Source organism: Manis pentadactyla, chromosome 16 (assembly GCF_030020395.1).
Source record: "Manis pentadactyla isolate mManPen7 chromosome 16, mManPen7.hap1, whole genome shotgun sequence".
NCBI lineage: Eukaryota > Metazoa > Chordata > Mammalia > Pholidota > Manidae > Manis > Manis pentadactyla.
In genome coordinates, this window is record NC_080034.1 from 29,603,004 (window position 1) to 29,621,939 (window position 18,936).

At 56.7% G+C, this 18,936-nt stretch overlaps 1 protein-coding gene across 1 annotated transcript in view; it reads right to left on the reverse strand.

Moving 5' to 3' along the window:
* Window positions 1–18,431, reverse strand: part of TTBK1 (tau tubulin kinase 1) — a 40,547-nt gene extending 22,116 nt beyond the window's left edge. Inside the window, exons 1-13 of the mRNA XM_036916797.2 lie at window positions 17,881–18,431; window positions 14,701–14,861; window positions 10,116–10,263; window positions 9,807–9,880; window positions 9,516–9,656; window positions 8,661–8,765; window positions 8,166–8,231; window positions 7,617–7,709; window positions 7,407–7,532; window positions 5,896–6,050; window positions 4,756–4,987; window positions 4,348–4,526; window positions 1,175–1,736 (exon numbers count right to left, since the gene is read on the reverse strand). Coding sequence (XP_036772692.2) covers window positions 1,175–1,736; window positions 4,348–4,526; window positions 4,756–4,987; window positions 5,896–6,050; window positions 7,407–7,532; window positions 7,617–7,709; window positions 8,166–8,231; window positions 8,661–8,765; window positions 9,516–9,656; window positions 9,807–9,880; window positions 10,116–10,263; window positions 14,701–14,808 — 1,989 coding nt within the window. The 5' untranslated portion in view covers window positions 14,809–14,861; window positions 17,881–18,431. The remainder of the gene's footprint in view (window positions 1–1,174; window positions 1,737–4,347; window positions 4,527–4,755; window positions 4,988–5,895; window positions 6,051–7,406; window positions 7,533–7,616; window positions 7,710–8,165; window positions 8,232–8,660; window positions 8,766–9,515; window positions 9,657–9,806; window positions 9,881–10,115; window positions 10,264–14,700; window positions 14,862–17,880) is intronic.
* Between the last annotated feature and the right edge of the window lie 505 nt (window positions 18,432–18,936).

Sequence of the window (18,936 nt, forward strand, 5' to 3'; positions counted from 1 at the left end):
ATATGAGAAGGTGTCCCTGCACACCCCCAGCATACCTGCCCCTGTGCCCACTCAGGGGGCCCTCCTGCCTTGGCTCTGCTTCTCCCCACTGCGGTCTGTCCATCCTGGCTCGTCTGCCCTGATGGCAGGAAGCCCCCTGCCCTCTCTGCAGCCCTGCCCCCCTCCAGCTGCTCCTTCCCTGATGCCCAGGGACCTCTCCCCGGCTGCTCCTCTCACACTCTGGCTCTTTTTTCTGTCTTTCCTGAGGGCTCCTTTTCCTCTTACCCCTCAGCTGTGAGTGTTTCCCAGCTGTGCGCTCCTCCTGGGGCCCCTCCCACCCCACACAGTCCTCTTGGGTGACATCACCCACTCCTGTGGCTTCCCAGATCCCCCAATCCGTATCTCCGATCGAGATCTCTCTCCTGAGCCCTGATGCCTCCACATGAGCATCCCGTAGCTACCAGGAGGTCACTCTGTCCAAGTCTGAATCCAAGCTCCCTTCAAAGCCACTCAGTGACACACCACCATCCACCCAGATGCCATCAGCCGAGACCCCCTCGGCTCTGTCACAGACCCTCAATACTCTCCCCAACACCTCTTGGCTTGGTCCACCTTGCCCCACGTTCAGAGCCCCGACTTTGTTCCAAGCCACCAGGGCATTGTCCCACTGGCACTGCCGTGCAGCCTCAAGCTTACAGTTCTGTGCCCCTTCGATCCATTTTCCACACAGCAGTCAAAGGGATCATTTAAAAGTATTAATGAAATCATGTTGCACCCATTTAAAAAACATCAGTGGCTCACCAAACCTTTAAAATCAAGCCCTAAGCCCTTAGCACAGCCCCGAGGCCCTCCAGGACAGGGCCCCAGGATCTACCTCACGGCACATGCAGTCAGTGCAGGGCTTCCCGACTGCCACCTCCAGGCCCTTGCACGAACTGTCCCCTTGGCCCGGGAGGCCCCTCTCCTGCTTACACCTGGCTGACACTGCTCAAAGTGAAAGACTCAACTCAGAACTTGGAGGGTACTTCCTCTGGGAAGCCTTGCCTCCTCCGCGAGCATGGTTTTGAACCCTTAAACCTGCCTACCTTCATCACAGCCTGCAGCTGTTGGGAGCTAGTCAGTAGCCCCCATAGCACACACGTGCCAGGACTGTGGGCGTCTGGGAACAGGGAGTGGGGTGCAAGCCCAACCTTACCTGTCTCTGCGGGCCTGTGGGATCCGACTCTCTCCGTCGAGGGCGTGGTCCCAAGTGCAGGGGCGAGTGGGAAGGGCTGCCAGGCGTTGGGGGCTGTGATGTCTCTGACCGGCCATCAGCCTGGCTCAGCTGGGGTGGTGGGGGCTGGGGTGGCACCTGCCGAGGGTCCTCCTCAGCCAGCGTCTGCATGCTGCGCCCCCAGGGCCGGGTCGCAGCCTCTGCCCCTGGCCGCCGCCGTTCCTCGCCCTCCTCAGGCAGCGGCCGCAGCTCCTCCGGCTCCTCGTCTGTGGTGCCCGATGTGCTGGGCTCAGCCCCCGGGGGGAAGTCCTTGAGCTCTGTCTCCTTGTCAATGATGACCCACTCCTTGCTATCGAAGTCCTCCTCCTCTGCCAGAGGCACTGAGCGGAAGGCATTGCTCAGGGCCTCCTGCTCCACGGAGGCTGACACGTCCATGCGGCCACTGGCCTGCCGGTCAGCGTGACCCGTGTCCACTGAAAGCATCTGGGCCGGCTGCGAGGAGCAGGCCTGGCGTGAGGGTGAGCCCGGCAGATCCATTCGTGACCTGCAAAGCCACCCCATGTGGAGCTCAGTGCCTGGCCTGTCTGGACCCCTAAGTGCCCCAAGTAGGTGGCAAGTGGAGCATGATACCTGGAACCTCCTGACCACAGCACCTCTTCCACCCTGAGCCAGGCCCATTCACCTTCTGTGTTGTCACCCTCCAACCTCACTCCCTAAAAAGATCTCATTCATTCAACATATTTTTTTGATGCTTATTGTGTTCCAGGAATATAAACATGCAGAAAAGAAAATCTGGTACTTATGCCCAAGTAACACTCTCCTCTGGATCACTCCAGGGAAACTTAGTCTTCCTAAAGCCAACGTTATGCTCCAGGTCCCGGCAAGGGCTCCTCCTGCTGCATCCAGGGCACACGCATCCACCTGGCCCTTGAGTTTGCAGGTGGTTTCTCTAGTCTTTCTATCACCACCCTCCAGGCCTGCCTGGCAGGTTTCACCACCCGCACAAACTCCAGTGGCTCCCAGCTCCAGGACAAAATCCACATTCCTTAGTTTGGTGCTCAGTCTGCCAGAGGAAGCTCAGTTTCCCTGTTCCCTAGCCAGATCTATCTCAGATTCACTCGTTTTTCCCCAAAAGGCCCACATACTCACATTTCTGTGCCTTTACACATGCACCCCCACGTCCCTTTGCAGTCTGACCCAGCCCTGGAGGGAGCCTGTCCATCCTGCATGGGGGCTTAGCATCCTCCCAGGGCTCCCTGTGTCCCCTTCTCAACACAGAAGGGAGCATGTGTGTTTATGCATCTGCTCCTCCAAGAGGCCATGAGCTTGGCCAGGCAGGGACTGGGTCCCCTCTGACCTTTTACCCTGGGGCACTGATCCTACCTTGGCACATCTTTTCTGTCATTATCTTAAACTGCTGTGAATTGCATATGACTTCCAGAGGTTCTCAGCTGGGTTGAGGGAGGGTACCAGCCCCAAGTAAGGGTATGTCTAGTTGCAGGATGCTACCAAGGAAGAATGGTCCTCTCCCAAACACCAGGGGGCCCCCACTGGGAACCACGGGCTTAGCTGCTCTGGGGCTGCGCAAACCCTCACACGCAGGCTGTGGGCAACCAGCTGGCTTCACTCTCTCCAGCATAGGGAGAGCAAGCCACCTGTGGGGCATTCTCAACATACTCCCCCACCCACCATGGCCCTGCCAATTCCTCTCTCTACACAATATTTTTATTGATGTTAATAAGGCTTAAAATAAAAACAGCCAGAGGGAGTCACCTAGGGTCTTACATTTATACTTCATGTAAATGGCTGGTGTCACTTCCTTTCTTGAGAGCATGGCTTGTTTTGATAAAGGAGAGGGGGATGCCAAGGGAAGAGAGGGACTGAAGGGGGCTGGAGGCAGGCGATCCAAGTCCCACCCGCTTCCTACTTCTTCCCACCCAAAGGCGCCAGAGTCCCCCTGGCCCTTCCGCCCTGCCTATGAGATCCTGAACCTAGAAAATCTAGATTCTAGAAAATCTCTCCCCGGCCCTCTCCTTTTCCCCACCATCCCTGAAACAATGGTTCAGCCTAGCTAAGCCAATGTGCTCTTCAGGGCTGTCTTTGTCCAGGGCATTTCCCACCTCTTTTCTACTCTTGTCCCTTCCAAACTACTCTTCTTCCTTTGTCCCTGTTTCCTGAACCCTCTGGGCTATCATGGGTGAAAATGTGGTCTTCTGTCCCAGGTGGGCCAGCCCACATGAGTGCGAGTGTGTGTGAGGGCTGTCAGCTCCCCGAGGGCAAGGCCCGCATCTCTCTGTCCTGGGATGGCCCAGGGACCAGCATTGGGCGCCCCTGTCTCGGGCATCTCCACACTCAAGGGCCGGTGCCCCATCCTAGAGGTGGCGTGCACTTTGGGGCAGAATCCGGAGGAGGAGCTGCGGCGGAGGTGGGGGAATGAGGAGGCGCACCACATGGATGTGGGGAAGGGTACCCACCCCAGAGCTGGGCCTTGGAGAAGGCCCCTTTCCTCAGTTTGTGTGGGGTGAAGTGCCACCCAGAGCCACAGGAAGGTGGGAGCGTCTCTCAGGGGCCTCTCCCACCAGGGCTGTCTCACCCACCAGATCTCAGGTGGGACCTGGCCCTGGTCCCTGACGGCCACTGGCCGCCTTCCCATCCCCCATCCTGAAGGCTTACCTTGGCTCTAAACTTTCCAATCCTCCCTCCCACCAACTATGTCCCTGACATTCAGATCCCTGAGCCCTGACACCCACGGTGTGGTCTTCCCCCTCTGGAGCCCCTCTCCAGTACCCTCCCCCAAAGCTGAGGGATTGAGGCAGGCCCTCGGAGGCATCTATAACAAGCCCCGAGGGAAAGCGTCCTGGAAGCACCCACTGACCAACTTGCCCTTCAGCTCCCCCCCGGGCCTGGAGGCCCAGCCTCTCTCTCCTACAGCCTGCCCCCTGCCCCTCTGCCCTTCCTGAGCTGGCACCCCTGCATCCCCCACCCCTCCAGGCTCTGTCACAGACTCCAACTGAGTCTGACCCCCGACCCGAGTGTAACCCTCTCAACACCCCAGGGTTCACCGCCACCACCCTTCCTCTGGCCTTTCCCCCAGACCAGCCATGAGGAGGCAGAGGGGACTGAGGCCTCTGAGCACCCCTGGGCTCCAGACCCACCTCCTCTCGTGCAGCTCCACCCGCCCATCCGCTGTGGACAGCCTCTCCGACTCAGGGCTGTTGACCCTCCGGTAGCGCAGAGAACGGACTGGGGTTGTAGGTGAGTCAGGAGGGGCACGCACAGGGGAGCTGGGGACCCCCACACCTCGGCTCTGCTCCTCTTCCACCACACAGGGGGTCTACGGGAGAGGGGAGTTTCAGGAGCTGGGGCTGACGAGGCAGCTGGGGGGCAAGTGGTTTTCCCATGGTGAGGATGCCAGCAGCCCTGAGGTGGGGCAAGGCCAGAGAGGCTGGGCAAGCAGCATGGGCTGGGAGAGGGCGCTCAGGTGGAATGGGGAGGGGTTCCAGGGCGTGGGAACCAGGTGGGAGGGGGAGGTCACGCGCATCCTTCCCCCTGGCTGCAGTTACTTTGCCGATGTTGATCCGGAGTTTGTTCCGGTTGACATCCGTCTCTTCCCAGATTTCGGCCTCAGGCCCCCCAGGGTGGGGGACAAGGTGAGGGCTGGGGCCCAGCCCCTCAGGGGGCCTCCCAGGCAGGATTGGGGGTGCATTCTCCTGGTCACTCAGGTGCTCGCCCTGCAGCACATCCTCGGTGTTCTCCCGGAGCAGGTCCCCTGGCACTGGAGTCACGTTGACCACCCTGGAGGGGCCAGGAGGGGCCATGTGCGAGTCTGGCAGGGGTGCCCTCTCCTACCCCGGAGATGACTGCCACCCACAGCAGTGGGCACAGGCGAGGTCTTGGCATGGAGGCACTCTCCCTAGGTCTGCCACCATGCATGGTTCACAAACTCTGAGACCAGACCCCCCTCAGGCTGGCAGAGTGCTGCCAGGAGACGTGGCTGCCTGGGACAGGCACAGCACTACCTCACTCTTATTTATTTAGAAGACCCCATTGCTTTTCAGGCCCTGCCAGACTATCAATCCAGTTCACTAGCCATCTTCTCTTCGACCAGGGGAAGAATCACTTTGGTTCCTTGAGCAAGTCTTCACAGAACTGGACACCATGACGTTCTGGCAAGTCCTGTTGAGTCTGCTTACTGACAGTGTTCCTGAAGCCCCTGCCCACATCTCTCCCTGGCTCCTCCCCCGGCTGGGTGGGGAGCCCCTTCTCACCCTAGCCCTTCCCTGGGCCACCTCCGTCTGTGTTTATCACCTGCCTGACTTGAATCCAGAGCACTTGGCACTTGGAGGGCGGGGGCTGCAGCTTTTTCCCCTGAGACCCCAGGGTTCCTGGTGCCTGGGCTCAAGACCTGTTTATATATGTGAGCACTGAGAAACAGACGCACTGTGGGGCTCAGGTAATTTCGCTCAGGACTCTCTGCCCCCCTGTAAGGTCCAAACTCCCAGTGAGGACACCCACTTCATCCCCAGATTGAGGGTAGAGATGTGGCAGAATTTCCTGGGGTTTGAGAACCTTGTTGAGCACCAAGAATGGGAGAGACCGCCAGGCATGTCCAGGTAGGAAGCGAGGAGAGGCCTGGCTTCTCTGGGGACAGCCCCAGGCAGTTGTCCAGCCCCGCACTGGGCCATTGCCCTCCTGAGACTCACCCAAACATGGCTGCCGTCTGCCGTGTGTTCTGCTGGGGCGGGGTAGAGGTGCTCGTGGACAGGAGAGCATCGGTGCCCGCCTTCTCCCAGTCAAAGGCCTCATTCTCTGCGATGCCCCGTTCCTTCATGCTGTTCTCAAACACCGACATGATCAACTGCAGGAAGTGGGGGTGGGGGGAGGACAGAGAGGTGACCCCGGGGCTAGTCAGGTGGAAGGGTCAGTTGCTAGGGTTGCAGGGTAAGAGAGGGGCCTTCCAGGACAGGAATTGGCCGACAGGGCACACTGGAAGGAGAAGGGTATATTGATTTTGAATGAAAACGTGCACATGATATGCAAATCAGCATGCAAATTATCATCTTGGTTTTAGCTTCACTAGCTGAACACAAGCCCTCTGCGATCTGTCCCCTGATTACCATCTGCGGGCTCCTCTGCCGTTTCCACCATCTCAGCAGAATCAGCAGCAGCCCAGAACCACAGGCAGTTTCCCAAACCCACCACCTGGGATCACACCAGTGCACAGGCCACTTTCTCTGCCTACAGTGCCCTTCCCGTTAGCCCTCTCCTCTCTCCAAAGCCTTCCCTGATTTCCCCTCCCACACAGCTCCCACGAGTGGCATGGTGCATTGGTTTGAAGTGTTCACATGCCAATTTGCCAACTCTACATTCCCAGCAGCCAGCACAGGGCCCAGTGCAAGTGTGCTCATGGCTGTATGGCCTGGGGTTCCCCATGAGGCTGAGCTAGGATTGGGGGGATGGCCTCCTACTGGCCCAAGTGAGGCTTCTCTGCTCATAACCAGGGCTCTGGGCTCAGGAAGTGGCAGGCAGTTAGAGACCCTCTGGCGCCCCGAGGCCATTCTGCTGACATGGCTCTCTTCAGAATGCGTGGCAGTTTCTGCTGGCAGGACCCACTGCACTGAGTACCCACTGCATGCCCAACACTGCTGCCCAGCATGGGCAGCCTGGTGCCTAGAACATAGTGCATCCTGAGCAGAACATTGTTGATGTCTCTCCCATTTTCCTGTCAGCTTTAGTGGGGCCCATACGGTGTGGTGATGGTGCCTTGGGCTTGGAGTCAGAAGATGTGCCTAAGCCCAGCTCTGCTTCTAACCATGCTATCAGGCAGGGCTCCTCATCTATGACATAGGGATAATTATTCCACTTGACAACCTGCAAAGTTTTGGTGTAAAATACTAGTAAGCACTGGCTTCATTAATTGTTAAGTGCTAGAATAATAACAAAAGGAACATACATTTCCACCAAAGGCTTATTTTGAAGCTTAAATGAGTTAATGCGTGAAAAGCACTGAGAACAGGGCAGCTCACAATAAATCTTAGCTATGACTACTGTTTACATGAGCACAAGACACTTTCACGCAGTTGGAAGAGCAGGGAGAGATGCTAAGACCAAGGTGGCAGGGGCTCCGGGCCTGGGACCTCAGTGGAATAGGTGCTGCTGGAGAGTCACCCTCAGAGGGGTGTCTGGGGTGCAGGGTCTGGGGACAGACTCCCACCTGGTAATCAGGCTTGGTGAAGTAGTCGAGGCTGGCGATGTGGTCCAGGAATAGGTGGAACTCAGAGGGCATGTGCTTCAGCAGCATCCGGTGCTCATATTTCTCCTTGATCATCCCTACCTGCTCCTGGAGGCAAGAGGGCACAGGGAGATGCAGCCCCAGCCCCGCATTCCATCTCCACCTCCTCAGACCCAGCTGCACAGGCCTCACCTTGTCCTTGATCTTTCTCCAGGGCAGCTGGCCCACGGCAAACTCCACCAGCATGTAAAAGAGGGACCACAGGTCATCATGGCGACCCATCTCCTGGAGGGGGAGAAGGGGGCCACCCATCATTCTCAGGTCCTTCCTTGGCAGTGGGGGCACCAACTTTCACTGAGGGACACCACTCAGGGAGGTCTGACACCCAGGCCCTACGTGCAGAGCTGAGGTCTCCCTGAAGACATGGCTCCCTCCCTGAGCCACCAACACATGTAGAATCCCACAGTCCAAACTTCTGTCTGTGCTTTCTCAGCCCACAGGGATTTGTGGTTGGAACAGAGAGGAGGGGACCCAAAAACACCAGGAAGGAGGTGCAGTCAAGGGGGACAACAGCACCGCCTTCCTCCGATCAGGGTCTCTGGAGTGGCGGCCTCTAGTCCCTGCCCCATACTCCTCTCCCCTCCTCCATGGCTGCCTGTCCTACCCCTCCTTAGCAGCATACTCCACCTGACTTGTACCCTTCCTGCCCCCACACCCCTCAGGCCTAGCTCTGCCACTCACCCGGTTCTTGTGGGCGTTGACAGAAGCATAGCGAACAGTCCCTCGAAACCCGGCCACATTCCGAGGCTGCAGAGGGGAGAACACCAGGAACTTCAGCCACTGCCCTGTCCTTGGCCACATCTCAGCTCCGCTGACCACGCCTAACCCTGCCTACTTTAACGTGGGTGGCCTTCCCATACCACCACCCTCCCAGTTGGCCTGATAAGGAGCAAGCCTGAGACACCAACCCCTGTCCTAAACCTGCCTCCCGACCCTGCTCACTGCCCCTGTGTCCATCCTTGACCAGAGTGGGCAGACAGCTCAGTCAGTGTGGGTGGGGCATCCACAAGGGCCTAAGCTAAGGGAAGGAGGGGAGCGGCCAAGAGTGGACCCAGAGTTGGGGGAAGCCGATACCGAACAGGGCTGGGCCCACATAGGCAGCTGCAGGGAAAAAAAGGGTCCCCAGATGAGGGAGTGCGGTAAGGGGCCAGGGGTCCTGTGAGTGGTGATACTCACAGGCCGAACGTCCCCCGTCGTGTTGGTGTACTGCCGGGCCAGCCCAAAGTCCAACATGTAGCACTTCCGGTAGGTGGAGGGCAGCCTGCCCATGGCAAAGTTTGACTGGGGAGGATGGGAGCTGTGAGCCGTGGGGCTCCAACCCCGCCTGGCCCACCTGAAGGGGCACCGAGAAACAGCTCCAATGGGGGACCCTCAGCCCCATGTACACCCATGTAAGAGGAAAATACCAACACACACAGCAGCAGGGCATGGCATCCAGAGGAGGGGCAGCTGTGATGGTCCTCATCTTAGAGATGGGGAACTGAAGGTCAAGTAGCTTAGGGGCTTGTCCAAGGTCACACAGCAAGCAATTACCCAGCCAGAAGTTGAACTGAGGTTTGTCTGCCTCTAAGTCCTTGAGACTCCCCAGCAGGGCCATTTAGCTGAGTGTAACTGTCCTGGTCTAGGGCAGCAGGAGACTGGCACCATTCTTGCTATGTGGCATGGGGCCGTTCAACCAACCTTTCGGAGCCTCAATTTTCACTCCTTTAAGCTGGAGGCTTTTTCCTGAACCAAGAACTAATGTGCCACAAAATCAGCTACTTGAAACTCCTTACTAAGCCCCAGCTTCCCTCAGTCCCTCTATCCTTCCCGAACCCCTGCACCTTTCCAGGTTCAAGGACTATCCAGGGCAGGGGTAAGGGAGAGGGAGAGAAGAACAGAGGAGCGGGTGTGGGCACGGCCAAGGGATGGGCAGGGGTGTGTGTTCCCCAGAGGCAGGGGAGAGGCTATTTCCCACCCCAGCCAAGGTTCTGGAGAAGAAACCAAGGGACCTAGAGAAGGAGGGTGGGGTGGGGAGGGGGTAGCCCTCACCGGCTTGATGTCGCGGTGCAGGAAGCCCACGGAGTGGATGGCCTCAATGGACTCCAGGATCTGCTTGCCCAGCCGGAGCGTGGTGCTCAGCGTGAAGGTGCCTCGCGGCTGGCTGCGGCGCAGGTCGGCCAGGTTCCGGCCCTGGGGGTGGGGATGGGGTGGGGGCTGCCGGCTCAGCTGCCATCCTGACCATGGCCACTGTGATACTCTGCCAGCCACTCCCCACTCCGCCCCTGGGGCCAGTCGTCCTTCCCCAGGCCCCACCCCAGGAAATGGGCTGCAGGGACTCACCTGGAGCTGCATCACTACGTAGTTAAACTTCTCGTTCCGGCCACAGCCAATGAACCTGCACACGTGGTCTTTCCCTGAGGGACACAGACAGGGGTCCCCCAACTCCTACTCCTTCCTTACTTCCAACCCTAAGGTGGCTCCTGGTGCACTCTTGATTCTCGGTCCCCCAGCCCTGGCCCCAGCACCACCTCTCCCCCCACTGCCCCCTGCCCTTGGTCTTCTCAGCGCTCCAACTCTGGCCCCATCGCCTCTCTTGGCCCCCTGGCTCCTTCACCTCTTCCCTCCCATCCTCCTGCCCTAAGCCCGCACCTTGCAGCTTTTTGAGCACAGCCACCTCCATCTTGAGGACCTGCTTGGGCTGCTGCGCTGACTCCACCTTGAGGGCCACGTTCTCCCTGGTCAGCAGGTCCATGGCCTCGTAGATCTCCCCAAAGCCCCCACCTCCGATCTTTTTCAGCTACAGACATAGGGGACAGGGAATAGGGGACATAGCAGCTCCTCATCCCACCCATTACTGGACCACATCCTTCACTGATGGGGCGGGGGCTATCCTCAAAGGGAACGACTCTAGGTCTCCCTTCGTTGCCTCATCCACCAGTGCCCACCCACCCCCAACCCTGGGGACAGACAGCTTGGCCCATGGATGTATAATCCCCCCCCCCCCCATACACACACACATACAGGGCCAAATGTTGGGGAGTGGGCGGTGGAAAAGACCTCTGTAGGATTCTGAAGAGCTAATGGGCTGTCCTGAACCTTTCCTTCTCTGGAAGGACAATGAATATCACACCCTCCATCCCCCGCCTAGACTGAGCCACCTCCATCCAGAAGAAAAACTAATTTCCGGAACCTCCCAGCTTCAGGGTGGATCCCCACTCGAGGCCGGCCCTTCCTGGGGCTGGCAGTCTCCTGAAAGGTGTCACAAGAGGGAAAGAGTCATTAGAGGGAAGCCTTTGGGGTAGGGGCCCCAGCAAAGGCTGCTCCCTGCCTGTGCAGCTACTGAAGCTCACATCACCCCCGAGGCCCCAGCTCAGATGCCAAAGGTGAGCCTCCTCCCGGGAGCGAGGGGGCTGTGGGAGCATGGTGGGAATGGAGGTACGGAGAGCCTCTGTGCATTCCAGGGGGCAGTGAGGGAGAGCTGACCCTCTGGGCCCTCCTCCTCCCGCCCACAGGCAGCAGTGAGAAGAGGCAGGGGAAGAGCTCTGGTGGGACAACTCAGTGGGAGATGAGCAAGGCTGAATGGCAGGGTGGAATCAAAGTCATTTCAAGTCAGTGGCCCAGGGTCGTGGAGAGAGAGGGTGCTGCTGGCAATGCTAGTGGGACAAGGGGAGGGGACTGCAGTCTAAGTTGGGGCTTGTTTGGTTTCAGATGCACAGCTCAATTCTCCCCTCCTCGGGGCCTGCCCCCCGTGGGTGGCCTGCCCTCTCTGAGCATCCACCAGAGCCCTTCCCCTTGCATTGATTCAGCACTCTGATGCCTAATAAATGTTTAACTCAGCACTCTGATGCCTAATAAATGTTTAACGGTGGTTGAAACATGGGAATAGAGGCAGGAAGGGGGCAGGGCAGAGCTGAGGACTGGGAGGTCTCAGCAGGTTACAACTGAAAACACTCTAGAAAGAGAGAGAAGGGTGAAGAGAGGATTTAGAAGAGAAGTGGAAGGCTGGCTGGGATTTCGAAGGCTCTTATGTCCAGGACCAGACAGGGAAAGACAAACAAGGGACATTGGAGCCCCTCTATTTGGGACTAAAGCTAAGGTTATACTTGTAGAAGAATTTCAGAACCAGGAGGGGACAGACACAGACTCAAGGGAAGCAATGGGATGTCTTCTTCTGGGGAACTTTAAACTAGGGAGCCATTCTAGTATCTTTTTTATGGTTTGCTAAGTTTGGAAGGAAGAGCAAGGGGGATGGGACAACCACCACATCTGGGGTACTATGCTCCAGACTCACAGACGTCCTCTCAGCTCATCCCCAAAGTCTCCCAACTACACAGCTGAGGAAGGCCATAGGAGTGGCCATTTGGCACAGAAGGAAAACTAAAGTACCTTGCTCCAGGTCACCCTGCTAGAAAGTAGTGAAACCAGGTTTCATTTCAATTCAAGCAAGCTAATGCAGAACCCACCCTCTAAGCACCAGGTCATGGGAACTGTTGATCCCACTGCAATGAAAAGTGTGAGGGGCTGAGATTCAAGCCCTGATCTGCCCGCTCCAAAATCCTTGCTGGAGATGGTAAGGAGGGCCTGGGGCAGCTAAGACATTTCTGACACCTACCTCACTGCCCTACCCCTTTCATTTCCAAACACAGGCTAGGCTGTTTCTCTTTTCTTGGTCTCTCTCACCCTCTCCCACTCATTACAGAATCTCTCTGGGCCCTTGTGGGGGGCCAGGGAGCAGAACATCTGTGTCCACCCACTCACCTCACACCCCCTCCTCCCAGGCCCCACAGCCTGGCCGCCTTATGGATCAGGCACAGCCTATAACAATAGTTTTAGGAGGCTATGAAAATGTTTTAATTTCTTTTAAAATCAGAAGAAAAGAAAATGAACTTTAGGTCAAAAAGAAAATTTTAATATGTAATAGTAATGCATTCCTCTTTACAACAGTGCAGTCATGATATACAATTTTTCATGCTTTATTATGGAGATGGGGCCCACAAAGGCAAAGTGCTCAGGGCCAGAGGTCATGACACAGCCTGGCCATAGCCCCATAACAAGACTATTCTCTCAACCTCCCTTCACAGGACCCTAATCCTCCCCTCCTAAATTGTTTACAATCTCCTCCCCTGCCAAAGGGCCTCCTGGGCTGGAGGAGTAATAAACATAATAGGACCAGCATTCACTTAGGAAAAAGGAAATCTAGTTTTTTGGCCCAGCTCTGGGTGACCTGGTGGGTGAGTTTCTTAAATTCTCTGAGCCTCCACTTTTCTTCTCATTTGTAAAATGAGAAAGTTGGACTAGAACTGGCCACAAAGATGCCAAAGCTGAGCATCTGTACTAGACTAGTCCTTGAGCTCCATGGTCCTGATTCTTAGATAGACTAATTCTCGGGAAGCAGTTTAGTTTGGTGACAGCCAGTCAGCCCTGGTTCTGCCTCCCAGTCATGAGAACTTGGCAGGCTAGCTGATCTCTGTGCCTCAGTTTCCACAGCTGTAAAATGGGGATAATAACAGAATCTACTCCCTTGGTTGTTGAGGTAATACGTATAAACATCTTGCACAGCATTTGGCAACAGTAAGCGCTCAAAACAAATGCTAAGTTATTATTGTTGTTGTTTGCTATTCTGATTTTGAGAAGCACTCCTCAAGAAAAATAAAATGTTATTAGTTTTAAATACTCTAGCTAGTGCCACTGACCCTCATTTTCTCCTGGCCACAGCTCGCCTCTGGGCAGCTTGTTCTTGGTTCCTGAGCTCTGCCTCCTGTCTCCACCCCATCCCTCACGGGGAGATGGCTGGGGGGAGGCATCCAGCACCCCACCTCCGCAGTGCTCCAGGGGCCAGGGAGGAGTGAGTGTGCAGAGAGTTCAGCCTGCTGAAGACTGCATGCTTGCTCCACCTGTCATTTATCTCCCCATACATCTTCCTTCTCCTCCCTCAAAAAAGCATGGGAAAGTTCTAACCTAAATGCAGTGTGTAAACACTATCATTTTCTCACCTCTTCAGTGCAAACGTTCCTCTCCTCCAATATGCCAGAAACTCAGCTTTGGTGCCAGGGGACCCAAGAGTCTTGGAGGAACTCGCCTCCCTCGGCCAAGCCCCCATTCCTTTGATTACTGCCCTGGCTCCTCCTCCTCCAGTTCTGTTCTGTTACTCTCCTCAGCGAGTCCCCTTCTAGGACAGACAGCCCCTTCCCTCAGCTCTGCAGCCGCTCAGCGCTCCGGGTCCCGGAGACATCTCTGATGAGGCTGCTACCTTCGCCCCTAAGCCTGGCCTCCAGGGGACCCGCCTGCTGTGTGTTTGCCGCCACGGTTCTCCTCTCCACCCCGCACCCCTGGAGAGGTGAGCCATCCCCGCCGCCCCCGCACTCCGCCCAACAGGCTCAGCGGAGACTTGACCTGTGCTGCTCCCCCTCCCTTCCCCCTGGCTCCGCAGCCGTGCACACCCACAGGCTCACACACTGTCATCCCGCAGTCAGCCCCACGCCACCCTGCCTCCACAACGACAGGAGGGCACTAGAGCGCTCTTCAAAGGGAAGGAAAGAGGGGGCGGGGTGGGACAAAGATTGAATTACAGTAGGTCCCGCTCCCCAGACACTGCCTTTCCCCAACCCTCAGGTGTACCCCTCCCGTCCAGACCATTAACCTCCAGGAGGCTGGGACTACAGCCCCCAGTAGGCTGAGCAGCCTGAGGTCCTGGGCTGAGGGAGCAAGGCACGCTGGGAGATGGAGTCTCAGCGTGTTGCACCTGCCGCAGGAACCAGTGAGGGGCGGAGGATGGATGGAGAAGATGGAGCGAGGATGCGGTGGGAGCAGCCTGCAGGGTCTCTTTCCCCTAACCCAGGCCTTTCTGCCCTCTGTGGAAGTGGAGACACACACGCTCACTCACTGCCCTTCTCCAAGGTCCGGCAGAGTCAGGGCCCTTCCCCCCGCCCCTCCCGCACTGAGCTCTGCAGCTCCTGCTCCCACATCCAACCAGGAGTTGTTCTGGTTGTTCTGGGCTCGACCAGCGTGACCTAGCGGGGAAAGGGGTGAGAAAGGGCGGGGTTGGAGAGAGGGCACTGGGAGAAAGCGACTGTCCACAAGTGTAGGCAAAAACAATGACCTGCAAGCAGTATGCAAAGGCGCTCAGGGACACCTTCCTCTTAGGGTTAGGATGCTGAGGGCACCTGTTTTAACAAGTCTCCAGGTCCTCTCCTCCCCCCATCCCTCCCTCTGCCCTACCGGGTCACTCACTCACCACCTTCCAGCGATCCTTGACCACGTAGTTGGCCGGCAGGATGTCGGCCTGCTCCCCTCCCCCACTCATGTTGGTTTCGTCCTTAAGAGCTGCCGCTAGGCACTGCATCCGCCAGCTGGAGGGGGGGTGTCCGCAGGGCCTGCCCTGGGGGGGCCATCTACCTGGGGGAGTGGCGAGGGGCTGTGAGCCAGACAGTCTACTGGCCCAGGACCACCTTGCAGCTATGGAAGAGGGGATCTCCATTCTCCTGGCGGGCATCCTTCCTGGGCCCACTGGGCAGATGCTCCAAGACTTATTAGAGGGGAGGTCAGAGCAGAAGGCAGAATACTATCCACAGGAAGGGAGATACAAACTACAAGCTGGGGATGCGAAAACCAGCAAGAGAACACACGGGTTGATGAAAACGGAGGTGAAAATGATGTGTGAACAGGCTGTGGGGAAAGTGGTTCCCAAAGAGACATGCTAACAAGAGCGGGAGCCTTGCTAAGCGAGAGGGCGTAGTAGTGTAGGACCCATGCTTGTGTAGGGGAGACCTGGGCCAAGGAGGTCCAGTCCGAGTGACTCAATCTGTGGCCCCCGGCACCTACACTTCCCCTGTGATACAAAATGCCCTTGGAGCTGTACATCTGAGGCTTATTGAAAGTGGGGGGCAACGGCTGACCAAGGGGTGACCTATATGAGACACACAGCAGGGTGACAGAGACCTGTTAGTTAATCAACCACAGGAGATGTGATAATCAAGAAGAAGAGGGGATACACAACAGCCCCTTGAGGGTGGTGCTAAGTGAGGAGGATGCGGCTGCTGAGAGGCACACACCATTCCGGGGCTGAGCCAGCCCCTCTGCCCAGCCATGGGATCAGGAGCAAGGATGTGAGGGGTGGGCTGAACATAAGGCCATGGACTCAAGACATGGATTTTAGAGGGACTGCAGCCCTCTGAGGGAGAGAGACAGGCTGAACTGGGAGGAGCTGGGGCAGGCGGAGAAAGTAGGAGTGATCTAATAGAAGGCAGGGGGAGTGACAGGGAGCAGCAGGTCCAGGTGGGCATGGGGTTAGAGAGCCTCTGACCACACCTTTCTGCATCTGCACAGGAATGAACAAGAGGGAACAGAACTCTTGTTGCACTGGGATAGGCAGCAGTTGGATATCAAGAGCTGTGTCCCAGCTCTGAAGGACAGAGGTGGGAGAAACCAGCTAGTGTTACCTAGGGAAATGCAAGTGTGTGCACATGGATGTGTCTGGGTATCAGCGCATGTAACCCTCTGTGTGAATGTGTATATGCCTCTGTGTGTCTTTTCTGTGTGTCTGTGTCTAAAGGTCTGTGTGTATGTGTGTCTTTGTGTCTGTATATATGTGTGCTTGTGTGTGTGTTTGTGTTTGTGTGATGTATGTGTGTGTAGGCAGGGGGCACTTTTCGAGATCTCTGCCAACCCAGTACAGGATTGGAACCAGAACCTTTTCTTCTCTTTCCTCCTCCATGTCTTTTACAAGCACACTGCTCTGCCCTCACAGTGACTCTGGAGAGTCACAGATGGAAGGAAGGTACTCAGGCTGGGGACGGGGGGAAGATGGAGAGGAGGAAAGTGCCCAAGATGTCTAAGGATGAGGTGGGAACTCCATAAACCTGTCTTTCCTCAGGACAGATAATTCCCCAGGGCTCCTGTGTCTAGCCAGACTGATATAGGGGCAATGTGGGATGGTAAAGGTGTGGAGACAACCTTTAACAGGTCATGATGGCTGTAAGGGATCTTCATGGGAAGGGACACTGCCACTCTTTCTGTCTTTCTTCAAATGACTCAGCTGACTTTCCTCCAATCCACACAACTTCAGAGTATCAGAACTGCAGGAACATCAAATAGGGCTCTACCCCTCTTCTGCCAAAGTGGCATAGGGTCATCAGGAATTCAGAGCAGTGAGGGCAATGTCTGGATGAAGGGAGAGGTAGGGATGGGGGGGGTTCTGGAGTAAACATGGAGGACACAGGTTGAGGACAGGACTGAAGAGGCAATTGAACAGGTAGAGAGGAGTCTTCAGGAGTTAACTCATGACCTTGGGTGGTCCCTGTATTGGTGCCCTGTGATGGTGGATTTTACAGGTTGATGAGGAAAATTTAGGTTCTGCTCCCATTTTATAGATGGGCAAGCCTAGAAGGAACAGGTGAGGAGGGAAAGAAGACAGTGGCGACAGGAGGATGGATGAGGGTCACCTGCCTCTCCCTACCCACCACACTTCCCACACTCTGTGCTACACTCAGCTCAGACGATATGGTTGGACAACACAAACACAGACACTTGGCTGCCCCATCACTGCCCCCTTAGGACCCTTTAGGTGTGTGGAGGCATGGGTGTGTAGTGAGAGAGGGTTTGTGGAAGTGGTTCTTATGAGAATCTGTCAGAGTGTGCATAATTGATAGTGTGGGGTCCATGGTGTGTGTGTGTGTGTGTGTGTGTGTGTGTGTGTGTGAGAGAGAGAGAGAGAGAGGGAGGTATACCCAAGTGGGTGGGAACCCATCTTGGGATGTGAATATATGTGCTGATGTGTAACTATGCAAGGTGTGAGCGATGTGTGTGTGTGTGAACCTGGGAGCCAGGTACAGAGAGGTGAGGGAGACCAGTAAGGATAATGGGAACAGGTGAAAAGAGGTGTGGAGGGGAGCAGAGGAGAATGGAAGGGATGAGGGGTAACAGGATCAGAAGAGGGGGTTGGGCAAGATAGAGACAGATGAGAGACCATGATGACACGTGAAGAAGCCCCGCAACCGTGAGAGGGGTTTCTGGACAGGGTTGAAGGGGTGAGGAAGTATGGAAGGGGGTTAGCGGGAGGAATGGAGGGACTGAGGACAGGGGAGAGAGGTTATGGAGACAACAGGAAACGACTTGTGAGGGGTGACAGGAGAGTGAAGCCATGGGGTCAAGGGACAGAGGTGAGAAGTGAGGAGCAAAACCCCCGGAGGACAGGCGGAGAGGGTGGGTCTGTCCGGGAGGAGGGGGCAGGGAGCCGTTCTGGGCCTCGGGATGAGGCCCAGGCTGTGTAGGCCAGCGTCCCAGCTCTGGCGGAGACGGCCCAGGGAGGGAGCTGGAGAAGGCTGCGCCTGGGGTGACCCAGGCCCAAGGCCCGCCGAGCCGCAGGAGCCCCCTCTCGACCCCCGCCCGCCGGCCGGCCGGCCCCGCCCCGCCTCACCTGCTCTGTGCCAGCTGCGGCTGCGGCTGCGGCGGCGGAGGCAGCGGCTCGGGGCGGCGCATCCCCCGGGGCCGGGGCGGGGCGGGGGGCGGGGGCGGCTCAGTGCGGCACTGGACTGCCCGCTTCCTCCAGCGGCGGCGGCGGTGGCCTCCCGACCGGGACCATCCCGGCCCGGCCCGGCCCGGCCCCGATCTTCCTCGGGCGACAGCGGCGGCAGCGGCGGAGCGGGGAGCTGCCCACAATGCACTGCGCCGCCAGCATCAGCACCAGCCCTGACATCACCTCCCCGCCGCCTCGGCTCTTACATCACGGCCCTTTCTCTGACATCGTTGTACTCTGCTCCGCTCTCCGCTCCTGCGGCCCTAGGGTTCCCCCCCGCCCATCTCTCTCAGATGGTCCTGCTCCAATTCTTAGGTCCTCCTCGCTGGTTCTGCCACTCGCTTGACCGCCATAAATCTCATCTGCCTCCATCACCCTTCATCTTCTCCACTCCCAGCATGTCCCTATCATGTGTTGCCTGTCCCCATCAGTCTACTTGTTTCCCCCACCGTATCCTCCCTAGGTCCACACGACTTTCCTCTAAACTCACTTTCCCTCATCTGTATCCATCCTCTGTAGTCCCCACAATCCATTTCATCCAACACTTCCCTCACCTATAACTCTCGCCCTCACCACACATATTCCTTACCTCCTAGCTCACCGATCCCTCTTTCTTTGGCTCTTTTTCCCATCTGTTGACAAACTCTGTCATGGTTTCTTATTGCTTACCAAATAAGAGGCACACTCTTTACTATGACATTAAAAATTCTTCCCAACATATTCTTCCCAAAAATTCTTCCCAATAATACCAGATGGAGGCTATTACTGCAATTCTGATTCAATTATTCAATATTCCTTGAACATGTTTTGCATTTGTCTCTTTCAGGTTCTTCCTCATCCTTCATGCCTTCAATAAATGCATACTGAGCACCTTCAATAACAACAACAGCAATAATAGTAACAGCAAATGTTTACTCCTGCCAGACACTGTTCTAACCTTACACACATTAACTCATT